The 27,615-nt window shown below is 48.5% G+C and overlaps 2 protein-coding genes across 2 annotated transcripts in view; both read left to right on the top strand.

The window, feature by feature from the left end:
- The window catches only part of NUP133 (nucleoporin 133), a 49,721-nt gene extending 27,964 nt beyond the window's left edge, over nucleotides 1-21,757 (top strand). The window contains exons 15-26 of the mRNA XM_080936701.1: nucleotides 1,843-2,067; nucleotides 3,222-3,344; nucleotides 4,210-4,309; nucleotides 4,973-5,224; nucleotides 5,797-5,930; nucleotides 8,228-8,386; nucleotides 10,228-10,363; nucleotides 12,199-12,317; nucleotides 13,797-13,877; nucleotides 15,381-15,445; nucleotides 16,937-17,025; nucleotides 19,580-21,757. Of these exons, the coding sequence (XP_080792827.1) occupies nucleotides 1,843-2,067; nucleotides 3,222-3,344; nucleotides 4,210-4,309; nucleotides 4,973-5,224; nucleotides 5,797-5,930; nucleotides 8,228-8,386; nucleotides 10,228-10,363; nucleotides 12,199-12,317; nucleotides 13,797-13,877; nucleotides 15,381-15,445; nucleotides 16,937-17,025; nucleotides 19,580-19,716 (1,620 nt within the window). The 3' untranslated portion in view covers nucleotides 19,717-21,757. The remainder of the gene's footprint in view (nucleotides 1-1,842; nucleotides 2,068-3,221; nucleotides 3,345-4,209; nucleotides 4,310-4,972; nucleotides 5,225-5,796; nucleotides 5,931-8,227; nucleotides 8,387-10,227; nucleotides 10,364-12,198; nucleotides 12,318-13,796; nucleotides 13,878-15,380; nucleotides 15,446-16,936; nucleotides 17,026-19,579) is intronic.
- A 2,581-nt stretch (nucleotides 21,758-24,338) lies between these two features.
- ACTA1 (actin alpha 1, skeletal muscle) lies at nucleotides 24,339-27,401 on the top strand. Its single transcript, XM_080936942.1, has 7 exons — nucleotides 24,339-24,496; nucleotides 25,444-25,584; nucleotides 25,684-26,008; nucleotides 26,184-26,345; nucleotides 26,443-26,634; nucleotides 26,755-26,936; nucleotides 27,013-27,401. The coding sequence occupies exons 2-7, from the start codon at nucleotides 25,456-25,458 to the stop codon at nucleotides 27,154-27,156; spliced, it is 1,134 nt and encodes a 377-aa protein (XP_080793068.1). The 5' UTR covers nucleotides 24,339-24,496; nucleotides 25,444-25,455; the 3' UTR covers nucleotides 27,157-27,401.
- The last annotated feature ends 214 nt before the right edge of the window (nucleotides 27,402-27,615 follow it).

Raw genomic sequence — 27,615 nt, 5'->3', positions numbered from 1 at the left:
TGGTACAGAAGTAATAGTTGCAGGGCCCTTTCTTTTTGGTGATCAGATGGTGCCTTTACCCACTGAGCTATCTCACCAGCCCAAGACCAGCGATTTGTAAAATCAGAATCTCATGCAAACGTCTCTAATGCTTTTATATAAAACCATGGATTTTTGTACACTGGTTCTATATTGTCAGGACCTTGACCATGACCAGGTGGAAGGGATCAAGAAAGTAAAAGTCATACTGAGAACCTGTGTGCTGACAGCTTGTGACAGGCAGTCAGGCTGTGGGCACACAGTGACTTGGAGGACTTAATGGAGTCTTAGCTGCCCCCAGCTCTAGTTGTGTGTGCAGACGCTGGTGTCTTTTGCGTTTGCATTCTCTTCTCTGTGGCTTGTAAGGGAGGGTGGTTGTTTTGTTTTTAAAAACAAGGTCTCTTCATGTAAATCTAGCTGTCCTGAAATTCACTATATTGATCAGGCTGGCCTAGAGACCCACCTTCCTCTGCCTCCCAAGTGGTAGTGTTAAAGGAGTGAGCTGTCCTGCCCGGCTCATCTCCATAGTTTTGCCTCTGAGCGGAAGCATTTGCCATCACAGCCAGGACACAGACAGCCCAGTGCTTGAGGCTGTACTTCTGTATTTGAGGCCACTCCCATTCTGACTGGGGTGGTAATGCTGTGGCTGTGGTCCCTGGTGTGCTGTGTGCTGGAATGATGTTAGTGCACAGCGGCAGCCCTACTCTGCCCCCTGAGCACTCCCTGCTGACTGCTTTCACAGAGGAACTGTGCTTTTAAATTACCTTTGAGACAACAGGAAAATGAGTTCAAATCATGTAATGGTAACTTTTACTTTAAGAACCATCAGCCAGTCATGGTAGGAGACGCTTTTAATCTCCCTGCTTATGGAACAAAGGCAGGCAGATATCTGAGTTCAAAGCCAGCCTGGTCTACACAGTGAGTTCCTGTCTCAAAAAAAGAAAACATGGAACAGGCAAGTAGAATGAACAGGCATGGCCGCAGTGACAATCCCCAGTGTTAAGGTCATCTGTCACGTGAGAAGTCAGGGAGCTTTCAGGCAGAACAAGGCTCAGCTTCATGAGTGGCATGAGACCTGTGTTTTGCAGGGCTTACAGTTTTTTTGTAAGGGGTTATTTTGTTTGTTTTGGGGGTTAGGGTCTCATGCAGCCTGGAATATGTAACCAGAGCCAACGTTGAACTGATCTGACGTTTGCTGGCTGAGCCATGTTGCCACACTCCCACACACCCTTTTGTCTGTCTGTTTCTAAAGTGGCTTGCCAGGGTGTACAGAAGCAGAGGCAGAAGTGAGCAGAGGAGAAATGAGGTTACTTGTTAGTGAAGAAATGATACTGAGTATGGGAAGCAGTTCATCATTGCTGCATGAGTCTTGACTGCTTTCTAGTTCCCATCACTGCAGTATTTGATAAATCATTGAGATCCTGGCAACCCATCAGAAACAGGGCGCCCGTGTAGGAGACGGCTGCCTGCCCCTCACCTTGGTTCTGGAAATTGTCCCATAAGATGGTTGTTCCAAGAGTCCATTTCCCAAAGGCCTGTAATCCAGGACAGTAATCCAGGCATACATCAGAAAAACCTTCTGATTCTTATGCTATCTAACTAGTGATTTCAGTCATGTGACAGCCATTCTCAGAAACAGCGAGGTGACTTTGACAAGAATCCTCAAGTTTCCCTGCGTGGAGCGCTGTATGATTCTACCTTATACACATTGGAAACAGTGTCACCCAGAGGTGGCCTATAGTGGGGAAGCTCCTAGGAGAATGTGGCCACATTTTCTATGAGTGCTTTCTGAGAACGAGTGCTTGTTTTGTTTGTTTTTGTAAGGTCGGCTTGTTTAGACGTCTGGGCTCTTACCCAGTCAGAGGGACACCCATGACCACCCGACTGCTGCTCTGTGAACATGCAGAAAAGCTGTCGGCCGCCATCACACTCAAGAACCACCACTCTCGGCTGCCAGACCTGGTGAACGCAGCTATCCTGCTCGCCCTGAACAAGAGGGAGTGTGAGGTCCCTCCCAGCCTGACTCCCGCCGATGTCTTCTTTCGAGAGGTCAGATACACCCTAGTCCTCCTGTGTCTTGGCTGCATTGTGCCGTGTGTGGACGTCCCTGGGGCACTGTTAACAGATCTCACTGACATGTCGGCTCGCACGGGCCTCTGCGCTATGGATACTGTCACTTGTCCTCTTCACTGCTTGCCCTTCAGGAGGGGGCGCAGCTGACTGAGAAGGGGCTCCCTCATGACCAGCACAGGAAGCTGTCCTTCAGTAGGCTCAGGCTCTAGCTTGCTCCAGGGTGAAGAGTTGAGGCACTGCGGGTAGCAGGTAGGAGCAGCTGCTCTCCAGCCTGTTGGCAGTTTGATTCTGTCAAAGACCAGATTCTTTAAAAGAAAAAGAAACAACAAACAACTCTTTCACACATTTATGTGTATGTTTATACATGTGTGAGTTTGTGTGCCACATATGGACAGAGAACAACTTTGAGGAGTTCTCTCCTTCTAGCATGTGGTTCTCAGGAGTCAAAAGTGTCAAACAGCATGGCAGCAGGCAGCTTTACCTGCTAAGTCATCTCACTGGCCCCAGACCAAACTTCTGTGCAGCTGACGACAGCCCAGTGACCATCCCTTCCCATCACCCCCTTTCTGGAGCGGTACTTTATCCTGTCTGCTTACACCAGCATAGAGGGTTATGTTTGATTTGGCAGCCCTTGTAGACAGTAAAAGGGCAGGAGGCTTGGTTGGAGGAGCACCCCATTTTGTCATTGACTCACCTTGGGGAGAGGCCAGGTCCACGCAAGGCTTCATAGAAGTAGCCCTGAGCACCCCGAGACGGGCTGAGTGGCCCAGCACAGCAGCTGTGTTTGCACACTGGAGACTAGGAAGAGCATGGAGTCTTCGTTGGCTTTGTTATGAACTAATCCTTGCAGTCTGCTGGGAACCTGTGTCAGATCCCTCACACACACACACTCCCCCCAAATCTAAAAGTCCTGTGTATAAAATGCTGTAAGCTAAGAGCTGCACATATCCTTTAAAGAGCTGAAAGTCACCGCTAGGTTCCATTTATTAGCTGAAGTGACAGTGGCCGACTTCCTCGGTTTTACGTTCATCACCACGTCAAAGTATTACCTTCTGTTGAATGGTGGAAAGATGCAGCTTGCCAAGTAGGACCTGTTACCCTAAGCCTGATGTGTGACTGTCTGCCCTCAGGTGTCCCAGGTGGACACTATCTGCGAGTGCCTCCTGGAGCATGAGGAACAAGTCCTGGGCGATGTCGCATTGGTCTCTCAGGAGTGGGCGGACGTGGCCGTCGATGTCAATACAGTCCTCAAGGTACTGTGCATGGCAGCAGTGCCAGCAAATCACCGTCCAGGACAGGGTCAAGAAAGTGGTTTTCTTAACCTGAGCTAGTGAGATTATAGCCGTTTGTAAATTCAAAAAAGCTAGGACAGCCTATATTTTATGGACTAACAAAATTATTTTTAGTATTTCCTTTGTGTACACTAAAAGGTTTCTATAATTTTGACTTTGTGTTTGGTAACGTAGTCTTTGAAGGTTTTTTTCTCTAACATCATTGCAGAGGATTGCTGTTAACGAAGCTGTCAGAGTCCATTCATTTCTCTGGCCTTGAACTGGTGCAGCCTCAGCCTTTCTGTTAGCGGGACACGCGCACGCTTCGTCTACCTTCTGTGTTTGAATTGCTGAAAATGTATTACTGAGATTATTACCTAAGGGGTTGCATTCGTTTTTCCTATTAGACTTTATAGTGCTATTTTTTTTAAAGATTTCTTTTGTGTCTGTGCGTGAGCGCACGTATGCGTGTGCACACTGTCACTATCTTCAGACACACCAGAAGAGGGATCCTGGTCCCATTAACAGATGACTGTGGGCCACCATGTGGTTGCTGGGAGTTGAACTCAGGACCCCTGCAGCCAGTGCTCTTAACAGCTCAGCCATCGCCCCAGCCCTATGGTGCTGTTTTTCTGCTTTGGTTATTACTTAGTTTTCTGAAATGAAGTTAAGCTGTGGAGTGAGACAAATTTTTGAAAGCTGAAAACCCACACGTGCTAGATGTTTTCTTACTTGTAGGCTGCGCTGTAGGCCTTCCTTCGGCACAGCATCCCACAGAAAGAGGTGGACAGAATTGTACTCACAGATTGTTGTTTCCCAGGTGTGACAGTGTCTTTCATCTTCCCAGGACATGCTGCAGGCTGCCACTCATTACCGCCTACACAAAAGCTCTGTGTACAGTCCGGAAGAGCCACTAGGGAAGGAGCCAGAATATGTGCCGTGGACAGGTACGGTCCTGCGCAGAGCACACTCTGTAGTCTGCCATGCTCGTGCTAGTGCTGTGCCAGCCCTTAGGCAGGCCTGAGAGAGATGAGGGGCAGGTTAACGGGCATCTGTAGACTCAAAGGGCCCCTCGGGTTGGTTTCTTTGTTCTGTTTTGTTTCAAGACAGGGTTTTTTCTCTGTAGAGCCCTGGCTGTCCTGGAACTCACTCCAAAGACCAGGCTGGCTTAGATCTCAGAGATTCCTGCCTCTGCCTCTCGAGTGCTGGGATTAAATGTGTGGGCCACCACTGCTCGGCTCGGCTGTATTTGTTGATTCCATCCTGTTGTTTCTTTATTTGAATGGATTTATGGCACACCTGCTAGGCTTTAGCAACGAGGCCTCCACAGAAGAAAGTGGTGGCTTTGGAGGACTAGGCTCTACTTCACGTTCATATCAGAGAGTAAGTGGAATAGCATTAAAGGAAATGAGAAGGAAGCAGGATTACACGGGCCTATGTTAAGGAAGTCTCCACTGAGGAAAAGGATGGGGTTCACAGGCCATGAGCAGCAATCACCGGAACACTGCTTTGTTTTTCTAGAGCAGTGAAGAAACCTGATTTTCAGGTGGTTGGTCTTTTCCCTTACCATCATGGAGCCCTTTCTTAGGAAGTTGCTTTGGATTTCACAGCCACAAGTGGTCCATCCGGTATCCGCACAGCAATCATGCGCCAGCACGGGATCATCCTGAAGATGGTGTACCCTCAGGCTGATAGCAACCTCCGCAGCATTGTGATGGAGCAGCTTGTGGCCCTGATTGACTGCTTCCTGGACAGTTACGTTTCCCAGCTGAAGTCTCTGGAGAAATCCAGTGACCAAGAAAGATACAGCAGTCTGGAAGTGGAATACCTGCAGAAAAGATCGGAACTCCTCTCTCCCCTTCGTGAGTGTCTGGGAGTGAGAAATGGCTGTGGGCTGTGTGTACAACAGGGAGAGGCTGGAGAGCTCCAGTGCGATCTGTGCAGTTAATCTGCCTGTGGTCAAGGCAAAACGAGGCACATATGGAGAGCTCTCTGTATTCCTGCTATTCCTGCCATCCAGCTTTGTAAAATTATTCTGATACAAACCCCACAGGAGGTTCGACTGATTGAAAAAAGAAACCAGTCGTTGAAGCTGTGCAGATGCCCTTAGCCATGGGGTCAGCATGCTTAGCTGGGTGGCATTTTTCCAGCACTTGAGGCTGGCTCAGACAAAAGAACTCAGGCCTTCATGTGAACAAGAGGCTTTAGAACAGAGCCTGGTGGTTGTTGGTGATGGACACAGGTGCACGATGGGGCTGTTGAGCAGATTGCAACTTCCTTTCATAGCCAGATCAGGAACATTTGTTCTACTGGACAGTGACAGGGTTTCCTCTGGGGAGCCAGCAATGGATTCAGGGCTGCATTTGCCTCTTAGGAAAGTTTAGGTGGGTCAGTAATGGGCACAGTTTTGTTACATCATCTCTTTCTCCTGAAGTCACACTAGGCCAGTATCCATGGGCAGCCTCTCTGGCAGAGAAGTACTGTGACTTTGATATCCTGGTTCAAATGTGTGAACAGACAGACAACCAGGCCCGACTCCAGCGCTACATGACCCAGTTCGCTGACCAGGTAAGCACACTGGTGTGTGTGGGACTCGGGGTAGGGCTAGCGTACCACACCAAGGCTTTCCCTCTCCAGAAAGCTGCTGTGGCTCTGAGATGAAGAATGACACAGGAAGATGACAGATTTCACGTAATGCTGTCTTGTCAGGCATCGTCCTTACGTCACTAGGTTGTTAGTTACCCTCTGTTGCTCTGGCACCACACAACCAAGGCAGCTTAGAGAAGAGTGCGTCTACGTTACAGAGGCGTATGGTCTGTGGTGGAGCAGTGCATGGCCACAGGAACGGAACCTCCAACAGAGAGAGCAAACTAAAAATGGCCGAGTCTACATTTTCCAGCCATCCTGTGTTGTAAAAAATACTTTTAAAAGTCTTGGCGCAGGGTTTCTTCCTGCTTTAGACCACAAGTTGCCCAGCTGTTGTGCTGCCTAAGGCATATTTAAAAATGAAAAGCTACCATGGGCCAAGGGAACGTGGCCCAGAGGGCTGCCTGTTAGAGTCCAGAGCAGCCCAGATGGAACATGGACTTGAGGAAGTTGTGACTGAGTCATCTGTAGAAAAGTGGATTCTAACAGCACGAGGGGCGGGCAGCTGCCCAGCTGCTGTGCTGCCTAAATTGTACTCAGAAATGTAAAGGCTGCGTGTATCTTCATTGGGAACAAAAATGGCCTAAGGCAGGAAGGAGCCCACTCTGGGATTTTCACAGCAATCCCTGTGACATACTTGTTTCACTAGCCACATCTCCTAGACCTCCTCAAACACTGCCACTGTCTGGGGACCAAAGGTCCACACCTGTAGGGACATCTCATCAGATCACCACATAAACACTGAGAGATTTACTGGCCTATGGAAATGTCATACTGTCACCTTGGGGGTTTGACCTCTGAACTGCAGGGATGGAGCACTGTAGAAGTAAAGCATGCTCACAGGCAGGGAGCTTGCCTCCAGAGAGCTCAGACAGGCTCCTACCATCAGCAGTTTTGATGCCAGCTTTTTGTTTTTAGACAAGGTTTTGGTGCTGCCAGGGTGATTTGATTGTTCCTTATATAGCTACTTTGTCCCATAAGTTAACCTCATAAAAGCCTCTCTCCTCTACTATTAAAGGAATTTTGTATGACATTCAGAATACCACTACCGAACCATTGGTTATAAGTAGCTGTTAATGGCCTGAGGAAGAAAACCGAACCTGTTTTCTTAATAGGGTCTCCTGTCTGGCCTGGGACTCCTTTTGTAGACTAAGCCTTGACCTCTCCCTAGATCCACCTGTCCTTCCCTTTGAAGCACTGGAAATAAAACCACATGCCTAGCTGAAAACAGGTGGCTTTTAGTTTTTCTCTGTAGCCCTGGAGATCCATCCAACTCTGCCTGCTGAGTGCTGGGATAAAGGTGTGCACCACCCACCACCTACCTGGCTGAAAACACGTTTTAATGTAACGGTTCCAGTGCCGACCTTTGGTGGTGTGCAGTGTGCTCATGAGTGTGTCAGTACAGTGTTAATCAGCACTGGTGCTGGTGCTTTGCTCTGCTCCTCAGTTGTTTGCTTTGATGTCTGTGAGCGTTGTGCCTGCCCGTGTTTATGTGTGATCCCTGAAACTGTAGTTACTGCTGCTTGTGAGCCATTGTGTAGGTTCTGAGAACTAAACCAGGTGCTTTGTGCTCCTCACTGCTGAGTCATCGCTCACTGGTGTGAGACCAGTGCTTCTTAGGTTTGTCAAGAGATGGCTGGATTTAGGAGTAGGAATGCATTGTCCATGTGGGGTAGACGCTAACCATGTGGGACAATGTTTTCTTTTGCTTTGCCCAGAAAAAGCCAGAAGAGAGTGTTAAATCACCAGGAGCTGGATTAAATATAGTTGTGAGCCACCACGTGGGCCCTGGGTCCTCTATAAGGGCAGTCAGAGATCTAAATGCTGAACTATCTCTTCAGCCCAAACTATATTGTATTGTATTCTTACAATACAGGGTTACTTGCTAAAAAAATTCTGTTTGGGGAACTGCAACATAGCTTAGCATCTGATGACCTGCCTTAGATCCTAGAACCTGCATGGTGGAAAGAGCCAATTCCCAAGTTGTCCTGGCCTCCATGCTTAACACAGCACATGTGGACACACACACACAAGTTGCCCTCTGACCTCCATGTAAACCATGGCGCATGTGGCACACACACATGGGTACACACACACACACATTAACAAATGGTAAAAGTTGGAGGGTTTCTGTTTGGAGGTTCCTAAAGGAACTGAGTATGTTATATTTTAAAACAGTCTTGCTAACTGTTGATGTGTTCTTGGTCTATTCTTTGTAGAATTTTTCAGACTTTCTCTTTCGTTGGTACCTGGAAAAAGGAAAGCGAGGCAAGCTGTTATCTCAGCCCATTTCTCAGCATGGACAGCTGGCAAATTTTCTGCAAGCCCATGAGCATCTCAGCTGGTTACATGAAATTAATAGTCAGGAATTAGAAAAGGTAAGATGGCTTAGTTATGAGAAGCAGCTGGTTATACAATTTACGTATTTTTAATTAATCTTGGTCTAAATAATTAAAGTATTGCTTATACCTGCATAGCTGGTAATAGTTGGTGTCTAGGTCTCTCTATCACTTAGTCCCAGCTACCCTGGAACTGACTACTGACTTTATAGATCAGGCTGGTGTCAAAGTCACACTGGTCTGATTGTTTCTACCTTGTGGATACTGGGATTAAAAGCATAAGCCACAGGCTGGAGAGATGGTTCAGTGGTTAGAGCACTGACTGACTGTTCTTCCAGAGGTCCTGAGTTCAACTCCCAGCAACCACATGGTGGCTCACAACCATCTGTAATAGGATCAGATGCCCTCTTCTGGTGCGTCTGACAATGACAATGTACTCATATAATAAATTAATTAACCTTTAAAAAAAAAGCATGAGGCACCACACCTGACTTAAATTCTTTTACATTACTATTGTGTGTGGGCACATGCGTGAACACTGTTGAGGAGGGGGTCAGAAGACAACTTCAAGTTAGTTCTTTTCACCCTAGGTTCTAGGGATTAAACTCAGGTGGTCCATCTTGGTGCCACACTTGTTCATCTAATGAGCCATCTCTGACATGTAAGTTCTTATGGTATAGATATATTAATTAGCCTTTATTTTTTCACATTGTATGTATATGTTTAAACTTCATCTTATATTCTGTGAATATATATAGTTAAGATATGTCAACTTATAGACTTCTTTATTTTAATTTAAAACATGCTATTAATGGATTGTTTGCACATATTCTTTCTGTCATACACTGTGACAAAGAACAGCTTAGGGAAGGAAAGGTTTGTTTGGCTTCCACGCCCTAATCACCGTGATGACTGAAGGAAGTCAGAACAGGAACTCAAACAGCAGAGGCAGGAACTATGGAGGATATTCAGTTGAGATTCCACCTTTCCAGATATATCTCTGTTTGTGTCCAGTTGACAAACCCACCAGCATGCCTTCTGTTCTCTCTCATCATTGGAATAGTATTCTTCTAATACTCCAAATGTAGGCCATTAAATATTTAAATTATAAACATTTTATTAATTATATAAAATCATTAATTTTTTCTTGCTAGTGACTTCTAATGAAAATTCAGATTATAGGATCTCTGGAGATGACTCAGTAACGGGCTTGTTGTACAACAGAAGGATCTGAGTTTGGAACTGGAGTAAAATCCATGTAGAAAGGCAGACCTACAGTGCGCACATAGGATTTCAATATTGAAAAGTGAGACATGGGCAGATCCCTGGAGCTCACTGGACAGCCAGCCGGAGTCCACGAGCTCCAAGTTCAGTGAGAAATACTGTCTCATAAAAGAAGCTGGAGAGTGACCAATAAAGACTCCAAACACGGGGCTGGAGAGGTGGCTCAGTGGTTAAGAGCACTGACTGCTCTTCCAGAGGTCCTGAGTTCAGTTCCCAGCACCCACATGGTGGCTTACAACCAGCTGTAATGGGATCTCATATAGATAGAACACTCATATACATAAAATAGGTTTTCAAAAAAAAAATTTTAAAGATACCAAACACCTCTGACCTGCATGTACATACGTATGTGCATGCACGCAAACAGGAACACATACGCAAAACTCAAATTCAGAGAAGACCATTGTGTATTAAAGTGTGTTTGTGATTGAATGAGCACACAGGTGTAAGGGAGCGCCATTTTCTAAGTTTCCCTCGTGCGTGCCTTGCCAGCTTGAGATCACCTCACCGTGTGGCCGGTGCTTTGACTGGGATCCCAGCTCACCGTGTTCACCGTGTCTTCCTTGCAGACGGCTCTCTTGTTTTGTTTCCTGTAGGCTCATACAACACTGCTAGGTTTGGCAAATGTGGAAACGCGTTACTTTGCAAAGAAGAAAACCCTTCTTGGCTTGAGTAAACTGGCTGCGTTAGCTTCAGAGCTTTCTGAGGACACACTGCAGGAGAAGATTGAAGGTGAGCGGGCGGGCACGCCTTGTCTGCCCGTAGTGACTCCATTTCAGTAGCTGCTGCTGCCTGTCTTCCGGGTCACTAATCCATCCTCACTGTGTGAGCAGGTGTAGCCGACTTAGTAAGCTCTAGTTTGCCTTTTGTTTCGTTTTAAGAAGCCCCATCTAAAAAAGAAATAAGGTGGAGAGCAACTGAAGAAGACATCCCCTGTCCACCTCTGGTCCCCATGCAGAAGCTGAGGGAAGGATAATCTGTGTTCTCGTCAGCACACAGACCTCTCAGCTAAGACAAGCCCATGTCTCACACCTTCGAAGGGTTGTGAACGGTCAGGCCATCAGCTCATGTGTCCCTTTGCCAGTGCTTAGCCTGCCCCTGCATGTCACCACAGGAAGCAGGGCACTGTGCACGCGCCAGCCCACACCTTCAGTTGGGCTGTGAAGGCACCAAACCACTGTGAGGAGTGTTTTGGGAACACCTGGGAAACTTGAACTTTTCTCTTTTTTTCCCTTGAAATAGGGTCTCACTATGAAGTCCAGGCTAGTGTTGAACTTGTAACCTTCCTATATCAGCCCTGAAGCTGTGAGAGAACATATTTAATATTAGATGATAGTACCATAGGCTTGTTAATATCAGAAGGCTGCGTAATACTGTTTGCTATTAGATGTCCTTTCTTTTCCTCGTTTTGTTGTTTATTTCATTTGTTTATTTATTTAATGTGTGAAGTACACTGTCGCTGTCTTCAGACACACCAGAAGAAGGCATCAGATCCCATTACAGATGGTTGTGAGCCACCATGTGGTTGCTGGGATTTGAACTCAGGACCTCTGGAAGAGCAGTCAGTGCTCTTAACTGCTGAGCCAGCTCTCCAGCTCTTGTTTTTGGTTTTGGTTTTTTATTTTATTTTTGGGACAGGGTTTCTGTGTAGTCCTGGCTGTCCTGGAACTCACTGTAGACCAGGCTAGCCTCAAACTTGAAGATCTTTCTGCCTCTGCCTCCCTAGTTCTGGAAGTAAAGGCGTGTCCTCATTTTTAGGAATACCTTCCGAAATACTTGAATGTAAGTGTCCTGAGGTCAGCAGCCTCCCTATGATAGAAAAAGGAATGGAGGAGGGAACATGCCTGTTCTAAGGTTTTCTAGGAAACTGAAGGCCAGCCTGGGCTATGTGAAATCCTGTTTGTTTATTTTAATTGGAAGAGTTAGAGGTGGTTGGGCATTCCTGTAATCCACTAGGAGGTAGAAGCTGGCAAATCTTGGTCTCAAAACTTAAATAAATTTATTGAGTTCTATGAGTAATTTCTGTGCAAACTTTTGAATGGAGGGCGAGGGGATGTGGATTGGAGGTATCCACCTCCTGAAGGAAGTACTGTGATTTTGGTTTTGTTTTGCTTGCTGAGAGTTTGTGGAACATTGCTGCTGTGGGTGGGCATGCTGTGCTGCAGACTGTCTCTTGTGACTGCTGTGGTGGACGCACAGAGTGCATCTGGGCAGAAAACCTGCACCATGCAGAGAGGGCTGGAACCCATCCAGTCAGTGCAGGGGTGCACGTTGACTAACACTTGGTTTTCTTTCTGGATACCAGCACCATACTCCTTCACTGAGCCGCCCTGAAGTGAGGCCTGCAGCTGGGCCACGCATCTCCTGGAGTAGCTTTCTCTCTTGGCAGATGCTTTCTCCTGCTGTGGTCTTGGATCAAACAGTAAATCTGTGGCTGGCAATGAATAAGCAGTTAAAGGCATAACACCTGGAGACAGTGGGGTAGCTTTAGAGCGGTTTAGAGCTGGTTGGCTTTCATTTGCATTTGAATGGCGGTAGTGAAATCCCCTTGTGTCCTTGATCACCAGCCATGGCTGAGCAAGAACGCTTCCTGCTGCATCAGGAGACCCTGCCAGAGCAGCTGCTGACCGAGAGACAGCTGAGTCTTAGTGCCATGCCCGTGCTGACCGCACCACAGCTTATCAGTGTAAGTCTTAGAGCTCACAGCCTTGTCCTGTGTCCTCACCCAGAACAAGCTTGGGTTTGCTAGGCCATACTCTGGAGCGTCCAGCCAGAGACCTTTCCCCTAGAAAAGCTGTTAGGAGCAGAAAGAATTAGGAAGAAGCAGCTACCCGGCCCTCGTGGTGCTCCCTTCTTCTGAGGACTTGTAGGAATCACAGTAAGATGCTTTCTTAGAGAAGGAGTGCTTGCTGTGAGGTGACTGTTTCTAGGTTTTACTCTGCAGTCTCTTAGCAAAGCTGGCTTGTGGAGCCCAGAAGCACAGGCCTAAGTACTCACTGTTTCCTGGCAACAGTGATCCAGGCAAGGCCAGAGCATCTAGGATGCATCAGGTGAGCAGCTGGTGCTGTGCACTGTGCCTTCCTCCTCCTCTGCATTTCTCCCTGAGTCTGCTCTCATTGCACTTAAAGGAAAGCAAGCAGTCCAGGACCTTGCGTGTGGGCCCTGGTTAGCAACAGCTTCTGAATGGTGCACTCTCCAGAGAGAGCATTTAATTGAGAGATCTAAGATGTAAACTGTGCATGCTGTGATTCATGGGATTACAGCTTGCTCAGACACAGCACACATTTAAATGCTGCTCTCCTGCTTCAGAGGTGGAGGCAGAGGGATTTTGCAAAACATGGATTTAAGACTCTGGTAGCAAAAACTAGGAAAATTTTAAAGAATTATATAGTTTTTAAAAATGAAATTTGTCTTATGACATATAATGCTAAGCAGAAGGAGATAGGAAAAACTCATATTGGTAATTTTAATCAAAATTGTTTTGTTTGTTTTTTCAAGACAGGGTTTCTCTGTGTAGCCCTGGCTGTCCTGGAACTCACTTTGTAGACCAGGCTGGCTTTGAACTTGGAAACCCCTCTGCCTCCTGAGTGCTGAGATTAAAGTTGTGTACCACTACTAATTTTTTTAAAGTTTTTGATTAAAAGATGGCAGGATTTTGAGTGACATGTGTCTGTTACATGTGTCACAGAGAGACTGGGTCACAGGTGTTTGTTCACTTCTGTGGTGTCAAGCACTGGAACCCAGGGCCTCATATGCTAGGCAAGCGCTCAGCTCACCACACACAGCTGTGTGCTGGGCTGTAGTTGTGAAGGCGTTTGAAAGAGTAGCATTCCAAAGCCAGATGCCGAATCTCCCGTGAGCTCAAGGATGGGACATGGGACGTGTCAAAGCTCGTACCAGAGAGCCTGCGGGAAAGCTTGCACTGTACTCGTCACCTAAGAATGCACATCTTTTGGCATTTTAAAAATATACCTGTATATTGCATTATACAAATTAACTTTTGGCTTAGAATAGCCATTGTTAGATGATTTTCTATAGACACGATATAGCTTCCAGATGAGACATTGTTATTTGGCTACAAAAATACATTCAGATTATGTGAGAGAAAATAAAGACTTATTTCCTCCCTAACTGGTACGGGTCATCTGCCTTGTACTTATGACAGCTGTATATCTGCGAAGAAAACAGAAGAGCCAATGAGTATGATTTCAAGAAAGCCTTGGACTTGCTGGAGTATATTGATGAGGTAAGAGATCACTGTCTGGGCAGCGTCACACACCTCTAATCTCAGCACTCAGGAGGCAGAGGCCGCTGGGTCTCTGAGTCTGAGACCAGCCTGGTGTACAGAGTGAGAAAAAGTTAGAAAAAGAGAAAACACCGCCACAGGCATCTGCATACATGTAAAAAGATGACCCCATGAAAAGACTCAATTTTGGTTAAGAGCCTAAAGTTAGTTACCTGCGAAGGCAGACATCCACCCAGACTGTTACAAGGTGGGAAGCACCACATTTCCAGATGGCTTTCTGTGTAAGTGAAAACAAATGGGCTATTTATATGTTTATGTGTGGAGGGCAGACTGCCAAGCCCTCCTTATACCAGGTGGATTCCCAGGAGCAAAATCAGGTCTTTGGCTTTGTGACAAGTGCCCTTACCTGCTGAGCACTGGCCTTCAAAATAAACTTTAAAGGAACTTTTCAAAGTCTTAAAGTATTCCTTAGTAGCCACCTAATGGAAGCTTTCAGCAGTCAGAATGCAAATGCAGAGGCTCTGGGTTATGTTCCTCAGCTGTGTAATAAGAAAGAAGGTGCTTGATTGGTTTTAGAGTCATGGTGATAACTTTCTTTTTAATATGTGTATGGATTTTGAGACCTGGAACCTCAGTGTGGCGCCAGAAGCCACATCCTGTTCTGCCGCTCACTGCTGTGCCATCACTTCAGCTCCTTTGGGACTTGGGGTTTTTCTGGGTGGCGTGAGGTTTTTGTTTTGTTTTTGAGCTAGGGTGTGAATGATGGAAGCCCTCTTAAGTCTCCCCGCTGCTGAGTGCCGCCCACCATGCCTGGCTATATAACCATTTGGTTTTTTTATTTCTGTTTGTATATGAATGTGTACGTCTGGGCACCTGGGTATGGAGGCCAGAGGGCAACACAGAGTGTCATCCTCAGGAGCACCATTCACACACATCCCTTGAGACAAGGCCGTTTGTTTGCCTGGAGCTCATCATTGGACTGGCCTGGCTGGCCAGTGAGACCCAGCGATCTCCTTTCTCTCCCTCCCCAGCAGAGATTACAAATGTGCCCCTCACCCTGGGGCCAGATCTTCATGTACAAGGCACCACTTTACTTGGTAGGTTTTAACCGCCAAGAGTTCCTGATGCACTCAGTGATCTGACGCCAGCACAGATTGAGCAGAGCTGACACTTTAGAGGAAAGGGTGCAGCGGGCCGGAGTCAGCAAAGAGCACCTGCCGCCTCTGCAGAAAACCCAGGCGGTTCCTCACATCCACACCATCCATAACTCCAGGTGCAAGGGATCCTGTGCCCTCTGCTGGCCTCTTTGGGCATCATGCACACATACAGTACATTTATATATAGATAGAAGCAAAATATTCAGAAACATAAGTAAGTGTTATAGATGGTGGTGACTGAATTAATGTAGAACAACAGTGTTAATTAGGGGCCAGTGTAATGAAAGTTTACTGTGCACTTTATTTTTAAAGCAAGCTCAATCGGGTTGTTCTGTTTGCTGTTAAGGAAGAAGATGTGAGCATCGATGACCTGAAGCTGGAGATTCTGTGCAGAGCATTGCAGAGAGACGAGTAAGTCCGCTGGCTCCAGGTCCACAGGCAGGAGCTGCTCCCAGCCCAACTGTGACTTGGTACACAAGATGGTTTATGTGCTTGTGGGCATTTCAGCTTTGAGCATAACACACCATGGTTTACTTCTGACTGATTCTTCGTGAGTTTCACATCACACACCCTAGCCCTGCTCATCTCCCAGTCCCTCACAGCCTCCCTCTGCCCTTGCAGCCTCCCCTCCTCCAAATACAAATAACAACAGCAAAAGCACAGAAACATCCCATTGTGGAGACTGGAGTCCATCACGCTGTGTCCCACACACAGATCCCTCTGTCCACACAGCTTCGTTTGCTATGCTCATTGCAATGAGTCATTGATCTGGTTTCAGATCTCTGGCTTCTGTGACACCATCAGTATTGGATCCTCACTGGACCGCCTCCTGGTTATCCTGTTGTTGCTCTGTGTCACAGAAATCCCGCAGCTTTGGATCAGCGGGACTGGTTCTTACACCATTTGAAGATTATATAGATTTTGGGGTGGGCCAGTCAGAGCTCTGAATCTGGGCCTAGGTGGTAACTGAGTTGGTCAGTGCACCACCAGGGCAAGCTTTCCAGCACTGCTTCAGCTAGGCCGCCCAGTGCCCCCGTCAACCAGAGGCAAGGGCAGCTGTCCTGCCCTCAGGCTGGCTCACCTGCACGCCCTCCTCCAGAGCCAGCTCTCCTCTGCCCTGGACTGGCTCCTGAGTGAGGAGCAGGACCAGCTCTTCCGCTCTTAGAAACAGTAATTTTGATGAGAACTCCCTGCCCTAGTTTAAATTTTTTAACCCTTGTGTGTGGGAGTGGTAGAGGTCAGAGAATAACTTTAGAAGTTCTCTCCTTCCCTACCTTTACCTGGTATCTAACTTGGGACATCAGACCTGGATGGCAGACACTAAGCCTTGTCCTAGCTTCTAGTCTTGAGTTTTAGATTGGCTGTGGCTGTGTACACGGAGCACCATGTGCCACTGGGAAGAAGCCACTCTTGCTAACTGTGACATAGTGCATTCACGGACAGGAAAGACAGAAATTGCTGAGAACCGTTGATACTGCAGTGCTTGGGAAGCCAGCATTTTAGGATGCTGACTAGATCTGCTACTTGAAGCATTTTCTTCAGAAAGATGCCTCAACAAGTATAACATGCCTGTAGTTCTACAGCACCTGAGAGGTGAGGCATGGGGATAAAGAAGGGGCTAGCCTGCACTACATAGCAAAACGCTGTGTCTAAAAACACAAAAGTCTTTTTAAAGCTTCTGTGGTAGTGGCATTGATGGCACGTGCTACCAGTATAGCTCAGGCAAATACAGACCTAGACGGGTCCCACATTTAAAGTCCATTACTTTGATAACTTAGAGCAGTGTAATAGAACTTGACACCCATTTCATCATCCCAAAGCCATCAGGCCACAGTAGCAGGCAAAAGCCATGTGTCTCAGCTGCCATGATGATTCCGTTCACCTCGATCTTTTCTTTTTCAGCTGGTCTGGTTCAGATGGCAAAGATGATCCAATCGAAGTGTCTAAAGACAGTGTGTTTGTAAAGATCTTGCAGAAACTTATAAAAGACGGTAAGTGGTTTACTAACTATTAAAGATGAAATGTAGCCAGGCTTGGTGGAGCACACCTTTAATCCCAACACTCAGGAGGCAGAGGCAAGCAGAGTTTGAGCCCAGCCTGGTCTACAAAGGGAGTTCAGGACAACTAAATGTTACACAGAAAATGTTGCTAGTTGGTTTTAGATGTCATGGGGACTGTGTGTTGCCAGCATGACCTGTGCTGGGTCAGATGACCCGGGATCTCGTGTGGGAAAGCCTTGTTCTCGGTGAGCTGCTTTCCTGCACTGGGGACCCAGGGTTAACAAGGTTCAGGTAAAGTCCTCCTTATGATGACACAGACTCTGGTTGTAACAGCAAAAGTCTGTGACTTCTGACTCCTGCAAAAACTGCAAATGTGAAATGAGAGATAGACTCTAAGTGTATTCCTTCCTGAGCTGCTCCAGAATAAATGACAAGAGGCCCGGAGAAGGGGCTTAGCAGCTGACACTGCTCCTGCTCTTCAGAGGACGACGCTCACTTCCCCCCTCCCAGCTCCCATGCCAGGCAGCTCACCGCTGTACGTTCAGCTCCTTAGTAAGCAGCACCCACCATGGCTTCCATAGTCATCAGAACACACATGGTATATGAAATTAAAAACCAAGGGCTGCTGGGCCATCTCAGCAAGTAGAGAACTTCCACCAGGCCTGAGGACTTGAGTTCATATAAAGTGGAAGGAAACAACCAACTCCCAGAAGTTGTCCTCTGAGCTTTACACACACTCTTTGAGAGGACGTGGGTTAGGGCTAGTGAGCTGGTTCTTCAGTGAAGAGCTCTTGTTCTATCCAAGCCCCCACAGGTAACTGTAACTCCAGTCTCACGGAATCTAAAGTCCTTGCCTTTGCAGACATCAGGCACATGTGTGTGCACACGTGTGTGGTATACATTCATACTTGCAGCAGAACACTCATACATGTAAAACAAATAAATATATTTTAAAAGAAAATATAATTTAAAAATTGGAGCTGGAGAGATGGCTAAACAGTTAGGAACACTTGTGCTTGTTCCTGAGAAGCTGGGTGTGATTCCCAGCAACCATGGTGGCTCACAACCATCTATCCCTCCATTTCCATGGGATAGAGCACCTGGCCTCTGAGAACACCAGGCACATGTGTGTGCACAAAATACTCATGCATAATGATATTAAAATGCATAACGATTTTTTAAATCTTTTTTAAAAAATTAAATTGCAAGACTTTGCACAAATTTTAGACATTAAGACTAAAATTTAATTTAGAAGTAAAACTAAGAACTGAGAATGCCTGTGTCTAAAGCAGTGAGGAAATCGCATTTGCTGAAAAAGGCCCGCACCTGCAGAGCCTGGGAAAGATGAGTCTCAGAAGACCTCTGCCTTTCTTTGTACTGGGAGCTTAACAGTGTCAGAAAGGTACAGAAGACAGAAAGTCTGCACAGGGCAGGTGTGACCAACACCGGGTACCGAGTCCCAGGAGTTCGCAGACCAGCTGGCCTGCCCCTGGCAGGTCTTTGTAGATACAGAGATGCTGTATTTGAACAGCCAGTGAGTAAATGGATCCTGGGTCCAGCGACCCTGCAGAAAGACTAAGAATGGCAGTCATTAGGATGACAGTCACACAACCCCTAACGTTCCCTGTGCAGGTGCTGCAAGCTGTGTCATTCAGTCTACATAAAACATGGCTGCCCTACCTGGCACACAGTTGCCCAGTAGACCTTTTGGGCTTTGATGATATTGAATTATTCAACTTATAACAAATACAAAAAAAAAAAAATGGTGCTGGATACATCAAGAATACTTTTATTTGACAAGGGTGTTCTCTGTAAAACCAGAAAGCCAGGCCTGGTTACAAAGCTAGTGCACGCCTTTAATCCAGCACTCGGAAGGTGGATCTCAGTGAGTACAAGTCCAGCCTGGTCTACAAAGCAAGTCCAGGACAGCTAGGGCTACACAGGGAAACTCTGCCTCAACAAAGGGAACCTGAAAGTAATGTAACAGACTATAAGACTGTGCTCATTTTAAGTCCTGTCCTGTTTCTTTGTCAGATGAGGTCACATTCGGTGTTGTAATTAGGTGGCTTATGCGCTGCTTCCTCTTTCCTAATCCCCGCATCCTGGTGCCTGAAGTGCAAAGGCTTGCTTGCTGCCCAGGCTGCTCTTAGGCTGTCAGGTTCAAGGATCCTTTGGCATCCTGAGTGCTGGAAGGACAAGCGCCCTGGTTGAGCTGTAACCTCTGCAGTACTGTGGCCAGCTCTGTGACAGTGTTGATATTAAATTATTCCCCCAAGACAACATAGAAGTGACTTAGTTGAAAACTTACACATCAAAGAAATGCCTTAAACTGTAGAGGAAAAAAAGACAATTTCAGATTCTACGTAAGATTTCCTCTGGAGAACCTGCTCTGACCATTACAACCTGTGGGCTCCAAAGAGGCTGCTGTCCCCTGAGGGCTCTGCATGGGAGGAGGCTGCAGTGTGGGCCCCTTTGCTCGGGGACTTCGCAACTCATCTATTGAGGAGTCTCAGAAATCAGAAGTGACCGTGTCTTTTGTTTGCAGGCATCCAGCTCAGCGAATATTTGCCAGAGGTGACGGACCTGCTGCAAGCAGAGCAGCTGCGAAGCCTCAAGTCCAACTCTTACTTTGAGTTTGTTCTAAAAGCAAATTATGAGTATTATGTCCAAGGACAGATGTGACATTTGTAGAAATGGTTGTTTCTAAATTTTGTATAAATGTTTGCTTATAAAAGTATTGAGGCCAAAAAACTTGGGTCTTAATCAACATGAAGTCTGTTTTATCTGGCACTGGGTTCTCCATGCTTTATGTGGGGGTTGTGATAGAAAAGGAGGTGCAGCCCTGATGTTCTTTTTCAGCTGTAAGGTGTCCTCTCCTTTTCCACTTGAAGTGCCCTCGTTTCTGTGTTGCTGCCCTTCTCCAGCCTCCCTTGGTCCAGTGAGACGGAGTCTCCCCAGCACTGCCTCCGTGCACACAGTTACTCCTGTCTCGGGGATTGTAAGGTTGAGTCACCTTTGAGTGTACAGTCAGTCTCTCTCTTTCCCTCTCCCTCTCTCTGCCAGAGGGAAGTACCTACTTAGCAAAATAAAGGTGAGATCTTTACTGGCTTAGCTGGTAATTCACTGGGAATGTTCCTCACTTTCTCCATTGATTTAAAAATTAGAAGTAAGGGCCGGAGAGATGGCTCAGTGGTTAAGAGCACTGACTGTTCTTCCAGAGGTCCTGAGTTCAAATCCCAGCAACCACATGGTGGCTCACAACCATCTGGAATGGGATCCGATGCCCTCTTCTTGATGTTTCAGAAGACAGCAACAGTATATTTACATATAATAAATAAATAAATCTTTAAAAGGGGGGGGCCCTTTCCCCTGGCTGGCATCACGGAGGCCACATGATGATCGGAGTTACTGTAAAGATGTTAACCAGCAGTTCGTCGGCTCTGGCAGCCTTCCTCAAAAAGTCCAGGAAGCTGAAAGTCCCCGAATGGGTGGACTCCGTAAAGAGCTTGCCCCAATGACGAGAACTGGTTCTACACATGAGCTGCTTCCACAGACGGAACCTGTACCTCCGCGGTGGCACAGGGTTGGTTCCGTGACCAAGATCTACAGAGGACGGCAGAGAAGTGGTATCAGGCCTAGCCTCTTCAGCAGAGGCTTTAAGTGTAACCCGCAGAGTCCTCCAAGACCTGGAGGGGCTGAAAGTGGTGGAAAAGGACCAAGATGGGGGCCACAAGCTAACACCTCAGGGACAGTGATCTGAACAGGATCACTGGACAGGTAGCAGCTGCCAATAAGAAGCATTAGAACAAAGGATGCTGGGATAATAAATTGCCTCAAACACATTAAGACAGGGGTCCCACTACATAACTCCGGCTGACCTGGAATTCACTATTGTAGACCAGGGTGACCTCGGATCCACCTGCCTTCTGAGTTTGGGGTGAAAGGTGTGGGACACTACACCCATCAATAATGGGTGAGTCTTAAAGTTGTAAGGTGTTTGCATGGCTTTCAGAGCTATTGATAAGTTGTCACTGCTACCAAATATGGTACTGGCATTGGCTATGACTCATAAGCCTAGGATGGTTTCAAGTCTCACCAGGGCTGGTCTGTCCAAAGGTGTTGCTCTGGGAGCTCTGGCTGTGGCCTCCCTGTGTGAAGGAAGGAGCTAAACCTTTATGTCAACTATTGCAACTCCAGAATGGTAGACATTTAAACTTATTCCAACAGTGAAAATGAAATTGAGACTTTCTGTTTTGAATATCTTTACTTCCATTTTAAAAACTGGGCACTGAAGAATTAATGATTTGTTTCTAAATCAAGTAGCCAAAAATGTGTCCTGGTACCCAGTGACACATTCTTCTTGGGACCCTTGTTGGCCCATCTGTTAGTTCAGCACATGAACTAATTAGGACTGTGAGTGACAGCAGCCACCCTTGTCCCTGAGGTGAGTATGCTGCGTTCTGAGGATGTGTGAGTCAGTCAGGACCTGGGTAGGACAGGCATACTTGCTACAAACCCCTGGGAAGGACCTTGGCAACCTGTGTGAGGCACAGAGAGAGAGGTTTTATTGTTTCATTCCTTTGACTGGCTGCTGTGGGGGCAGCCTGAGGTCTCCAGGACAAACTCCCCGCATCTCAGGCGTCAGGGTCCCATATTCTGAGTGTTTCCAGGTAACCGCGGCCCCTCTATAGCTTCCACCACCCACTCCCAGTCTGTCCTCAGAATGGCATGATAGTCCTGTATAAAATACAATACATGCTGAAAGAGCAGACAGTGTATATGTTGTATATATGTTTATCATGTGTATGACACAATGTATGTATATTGTATAAAATGTACATATGCACGCGTTGTATAAAATAAACTTTTTGAGATAAGATCTCACTATGCAGCCCTGGCTGGCCTCAGACTCTCAGTCCTCTGCCTCAGCACTCCCAAGTGCTAAGACCACAAGTGTGCACACTAGCCCTGGCTAGAACAGATTTTTAAGGCATGTGGACCATGACATTCAGCTCATATCCAAAATAAACACAGATAGCTGGTTGAGCTGAAAGCCTGGGACTTGAGTTTGGAAATGAGCCTCAGGCTGCAGTGGAGCACCTTTGTACTATGTGGGGACAGTACTCTGCACACTTATGTTCTCAAAGGAGCTTTTCCAGTTTCCCCTCCCTGCTAGGATGGCGGGCGGGTCCTTGTATGGATCTGCATTTTGATGTGCTGGGGCCTTAATAAAAACCGGGTTTTCCTTTTATCTGTTTTTTTACTCATAAGAACCAGCTGCTGAGGCTCAGCAGGTAAGCAAGATGAGCAGCCTGAATTCAATCCCCAGAATCTACCCGAGTGGAGGGAGAGGACTCCCTGAGAGGCTCTGTGGTTCCAGAGCTGCTGCAAGGGTTGGAAGGGTAGAGCCAACCTGCTGCCCACCAGCGAATACACTGGTGCTAATACAGACCTACACTACAACAGAGGTCTAGGAGATTGAAGCGTTGCCTGTTGGCTGTGTTTGCTTCTGGGTAGATACTGCAGTGACTAACAGGATGTGAGGGGTGAAGGGGCAAAGGAGAGAGAGAGGTCTGGGTGTGTCGCCTGGTGGCATAAGTGCCCCGTACACAAGCATTTGGGAGACCAGCAGGAAGAGAACCCAGCCAGAATTCCAGGGGAAAACTGTCAGGAAAGGGTGCAACTGAGATTAGAGTTCATCTGCCCTGCGCACTGCTCCAGGTGTGGCGCAGCAGGTTTCCTGAGTTCACGTGTTCATGGTCCACTTTGAATGTGCTGACTCACACAGAGCTGAGAAATCCACGGGCAGGCGTACTGGAGTGTGGGGCAGTATGTACAGCCTGGCCTCGCTGAGGTCCAGAGCATCAGAACAATTCTCCCTACTCAAAGGTGAACTCTATGCATTCGATGCTTCCTTCTTTCTAACAGTGCCATTGTCCTGGCACAGGGTGAAGGCGAAGTCACAGAGCTGATGCCTGCTGGGTGGGAGCCTGGCCTCGCTTCATGGCCTCTGAGAGCAGAGGCTCTGCACCTGTCCCAGCTGCTAAGTTCCACTCCAAATGGAAACAGCTATTTTGGGAGCGCTTAAGCCATCAGAAAAGTGAATGGCTCCATGGTGGCTTGGCTCTGATGCACCCCTCAAAGCATGTCGCCTGCTTGGTCACAGAACAGTTTTCTTTGGGCTTTCTTATCCCTCTCCCTGCCCAAATTGAGAGAGGCGCCAAGAGATGACCTCTACTCACACCCCCACCCCAGCTTTCACAAGTAGCTCCTTCTAGAAACCCAAAGGCAGATCCCCATCTATCAGCGGTATAAATAGAACCCACACAGGCCTGGCAGGTGGTGGCCCCAAGGTAGATGGGAAGCAGCCGGGCCTGACAGGCATCATCCTCTAAATATAAAGATGAGTCTGCCTGGGAGGGGCTGCTCCTGGGCTCCCGTCTAGGGTTTTTAGTGCTCCTTAGAAGGTACATCCATTCCCTCTAGGTTCCAGCAGTTCCAGGTGTGACCCTTTCTTCAGTGCCACCAAAGGAGAATGGCTACCATTTGCTCAGCCTAGCCAACTAGATGACGGTCAATTCCGGAGCTTGGGGCACGCACGCATACACTGACCCTTCTGTTCCTTTCAGGAGTACACTGTAGAATGCAGGGACAGCTCTAATGTCCCGGCCTCACATTCCCTGTGCCAGGGCCACATAGCCACCGCACCTCCTCTCACTACCTCCTCCCCTCTCTTCCACCAGTTGTCTGCCCAGTGACAGCTGCATGTCCTACACTGACTGACAGCCTGTGGGGGTGAATGGGGGTAACGCGTATCAGATCTCTGGATTGGGGAGCTTTGAAGGGGGAAAGAAAACGGAGATCAAATATGGGGGTTATTTTCCATCCCTACCTGGTTCCCTTGACCCCTCCCAGCTCACCTGACAACAGGGCTCCCTCCCCTGGGCTTGTGCATCAGGGTTTGCTAGTCCGGGTTAAGAACCCATAAATGGAGCGCATTGTGGCAGGTCATCAATTATGTGCCCAGGTGGGCAGATCTGGAGAAACCTTTGAAACAGGTAAAACTCAGGAAATACAGACCAGTGATCTGCAAAACAGTGACCTTTGGTCCGGCCCAGCCCTTCAGAGAGCCTTGGAGCCAGTTGGGAGGAGCAGACAGCTGGGGATACTCTCCATATACGGCCCGGTCCGGTCCTAGCTACCTGGGCCAGGGCCAGTCCTCTCCTTTTTTGGTCAGTGCAGGAGACCCGGGCGGGGACCCAGGCTGAGAACCAGCCGAAGGAAGGGACTCTAGTGCCCGACACCCAAATATGGCTTGGGAAGGGCAGCAACATTCCTTCGGGGCGGTGTGGAGAGAGCTCCTGGGACTATATAAAAACCTGAGCTAGGGGCAGGCAGTCACAGGGACGTGAAGCCTCACTTCCTACGCTCTCGGCACCCAGGGCCAGAGTCAGAGCAGCAGGTAAGGTGGGGAGGTAACCTGGAGACCCAGCAGAGAAAGCTGTTGAGCCTTGGGCCTGTATTTAGCACTGAGCTCTGGAAATTTCTCTAAACTCCAGCCCATTTGGGCTGCTGACTAGGCATTTAGGATATGCCTGGGGTCTGACCACCCTCAGACTCCTCCCTCCCCTCTTTCTGGGGACAAATCCAAGCCCTCCTGCAAGTGAGCAACCAGTGCTTTCCTACTGAGCCACACACCAGCCCCTGGTTGGTTGAGATTTCTCTCCCTAAATTATATTTTCCCCTTCTGCCTTTCATCCCTCTCTTCTTCCTTTCCACCCCTTTCTCTGCTGGGGTTAAATCTGGCCCCTTGGGATGCAGGAGGTGGGCTGGGTCTCCCACAGAGCTACGCCTCAGCCCCTGGGAGACTGATTTGAAGATGACTTTGGAGAGAGTCAAGCATTGTCTTAGCCCTGGGGCAACTCCCTTTGAGCTCTAGGCTTTTCCAAAGGGCAACAAGCCCGGCTACTCTTCTCTGAACTAGGAGACAGGTGGAAGGGTTCCTTCGGAGTTTGGAATGCCGTGTTCCAATGGGCAACTTTGCCAGAGTTGAGATAGACTACCCTTCCCTGGGCAGACCACAGACGGGTGGGCAGCAGGCCTTATGCCCCCTTCACAGACGAACCTGTGAGAGGATAGCATTAGCACAGCTGTGGCACATGTGGCCAACCATGAAGGCAGAGGATCTCAGGATGTCCCCTGCACGCTTACTTGGAGGACTTAGTGTGGTCCACAAACTGCTTCCCGTGTTGGAAAGTACAGCCTTGAAATAGGAGAGCATCCTCTGGCCCCGTGCAAGGGGAGGGGATGGGGAAAGGAGGTTCCAGATGTCCAAAGTGAAGATGGGTTAAGCAGAGCCTCAACCTAACCCCCATCCCATACACAACGCTCAACACCTTGTCTTTGCAGAAACTAGACACCATGTGTGACGAAGACGAGACCACCGCTCTTGTGTGTGACAACGGCTCTGGCCTGGTGAAAGCTGGCTTTGCCGGGGATGACGCCCCCAGGGCTGTGTTCCCATCCATCGTGGGCCGGCCCCGTCACCAGGTCAGGCTGCTAGCAGGGGAGGATAGGCTCTCCAAATACAGCCTGTGTTCTCCCTGTCCCCCAGCAGTAGTAACAAGTATCTGATGTCTCCATCTGCAGGGTGTCATGGTAGGTATGGGTCAGAAGGACTCCTACGTGGGAGACGAGGCCCAGAGCAAGCGAGGTATCCTGACCCTGAAGTACCCCATCGAGCACGGCATCATCACCAACTGGGACGACATGGAGAAGATCTGGCACCACACCTTCTACAATGAGCTGCGTGTGGCCCCTGAGGAGCACCCCACCCTGCTCACTGAGGCCCCCTTGAACCCCAAAGCTAACCGGGAGAAGATGACTCAAATCATGTTTGAGACCTTCAATGTGCCTGCCATGTATGTGGCTATCCAGGCGGTGCTGTCCCTCTATGCCTCCGGCCGTACCACCGGTAAGTGCTCACATATGGCCCACTCTGACTAAGCTGGTGTCGCCTCAACATTCCAGCCCAGCTTCTTAATCCCCTGCACCATGTGCATCCAATCCCTTATCCCAGTCCTGTACCGCTGTCTGCTCTCTCTGCTGGTCCCCTCCACTCAAACACTGCCCCTTCCTTGCCTGCACAGGCATCGTGTTGGATTCTGGGGACGGTGTCACCCACAACGTGCCCATCTATGAGGGCTATGCCCTGCCACACGCTATCATGCGTCTGGACCTGGCTGGTCGCGACCTCACTGACTACCTGATGAAAATCCTCACTGAGCGTGGCTATTCCTTCGTGACCACAGGTGCGTGCTCCCAAAGCCCGCTGCGGGTGGGCGGGCGGAGGGTGAGCACAGGCCCCAGGCCTTGCTCTGAGGCCGCCCACTGCTTCTGCCCCTACAGCTGAGCGTGAGATTGTGCGCGACATCAAAGAGAAGCTGTGCTATGTGGCCCTGGACTTCGAGAATGAGATGGCCACCGCTGCCTCTTCCTCCTCCCTGGAAAAGAGCTACGAGTTGCCCGACGGGCAGGTCATCACCATCGGCAACGAGCGCTTCCGTTGCCCGGAGACGCTCTTCCAGCCTTCCTTTATCGGTGAGCCGCCAGCTCGGCTGGAGTGCCCGGATCAATTTTCCCTCGTCCCACGCCTCAGAGTATAGGGTCTCCACCCGCCGGTGCCCTTAGTCTGACTCTGCCTCTTCCCCCGGGCACCAGGTATGGAGTCTGCGGGGATCCATGAGACCACCTACAACAGCATCATGAAGTGTGACATCGACATCAGGAAGGACCTGTACGCCAACAACGTCATGTCAGGGGGCACCACCATGTACCCTGGTATTGCTGACCGCATGCAGAAGGAGATCACAGCTCTGGCTCCCAGCACCATGAAGATCAAGGTGGATGGCATGCCCGGTATGGGCGGAGACCGGGGCGGGGGGAACACGCAGGCACCTGACACTCTTTGTCTTGCAGATCATCGCCCCCCCTGAGCGCAAGTACTCTGTGTGGATCGGCGGCTCCATCCTGGCCTCGCTGTCCACCTTCCAGCAGATGTGGATCACCAAGCAGGAGTACGACGAGGCTGGCCCCTCCATTGTGCACCGCAAATGCTTCTAGGCGCACCCGCGTCTTCGTACGCGCTCTCTCTCCTCAGGACGTCAATCGACCATCGTGCTGTGGCTGCAGGGTCGCCCCATCCTCCGCCGTGGCTCCGTCGCCGCCACTGCAGTCGGCGCCTGTTTGTGACGTGTACATAGATTGACTCGTTTTACCTCATTTTGTTATTTTTCAAACAAAGCCCTGTGGAAGGAAATGGAAAACTTGAAGCATTAAAGCCAGCCATTCTGTTTTGCTCCAATAAAGTGTCTGTTGTCTTTATTTACTGGGAGTAGGCAGTGGGCAAACGAAAGACCTGTCTCCACCTCTCACTGTTCACAGACCTAAGGGTGAGCTCCTTAGGAACAGAAGTTAGGAAGTTAAGTCTTCTCACTCAAATGCCATTGTTTTTCCTTCTGGGTCATAGCCAGTCCTCCTATAAGGAATCTAAGTGGCTTGCCTGGTTTCCGGCTGCTTGGC

Source organism: Micromys minutus, assembly GCF_963924665.1.
Source record: "Micromys minutus genome assembly, chromosome: 24".
Lineage (NCBI taxonomy): Eukaryota > Metazoa > Chordata > Mammalia > Rodentia > Muridae > Micromys > Micromys minutus.
The sequence above is the reverse complement of the archived record's forward strand: the minus strand, read 5'-3'. Positions and strand labels throughout refer to the sequence as shown.

What these genes read in the sequence shown, in the direction of transcription:
- ACTA1 (XM_080936942.1), top strand. Translation starts at nt 25,456, where the DNA reads ATGTGTGACGAAGACGAGACCACCGCTCTTGTGTGTGACAACGGCTCT. An exon ending in TGGGCCGGCCCCGTCACCAG is followed by an intron (nt 25,585 to 25,683) that starts GTCAGGCTGCTA and finishes CTCCATCTGCAG; the next exon opens with GGTGTCATGGTAGGTATGGG. An exon ending in CTTCCAGCCTTCCTTTATCG is followed by an intron (nt 26,635 to 26,754) that starts GTGAGCCGCCAG and finishes CCCGGGCACCAG; the next exon opens with GTATGGAGTCTGCGGGGATC.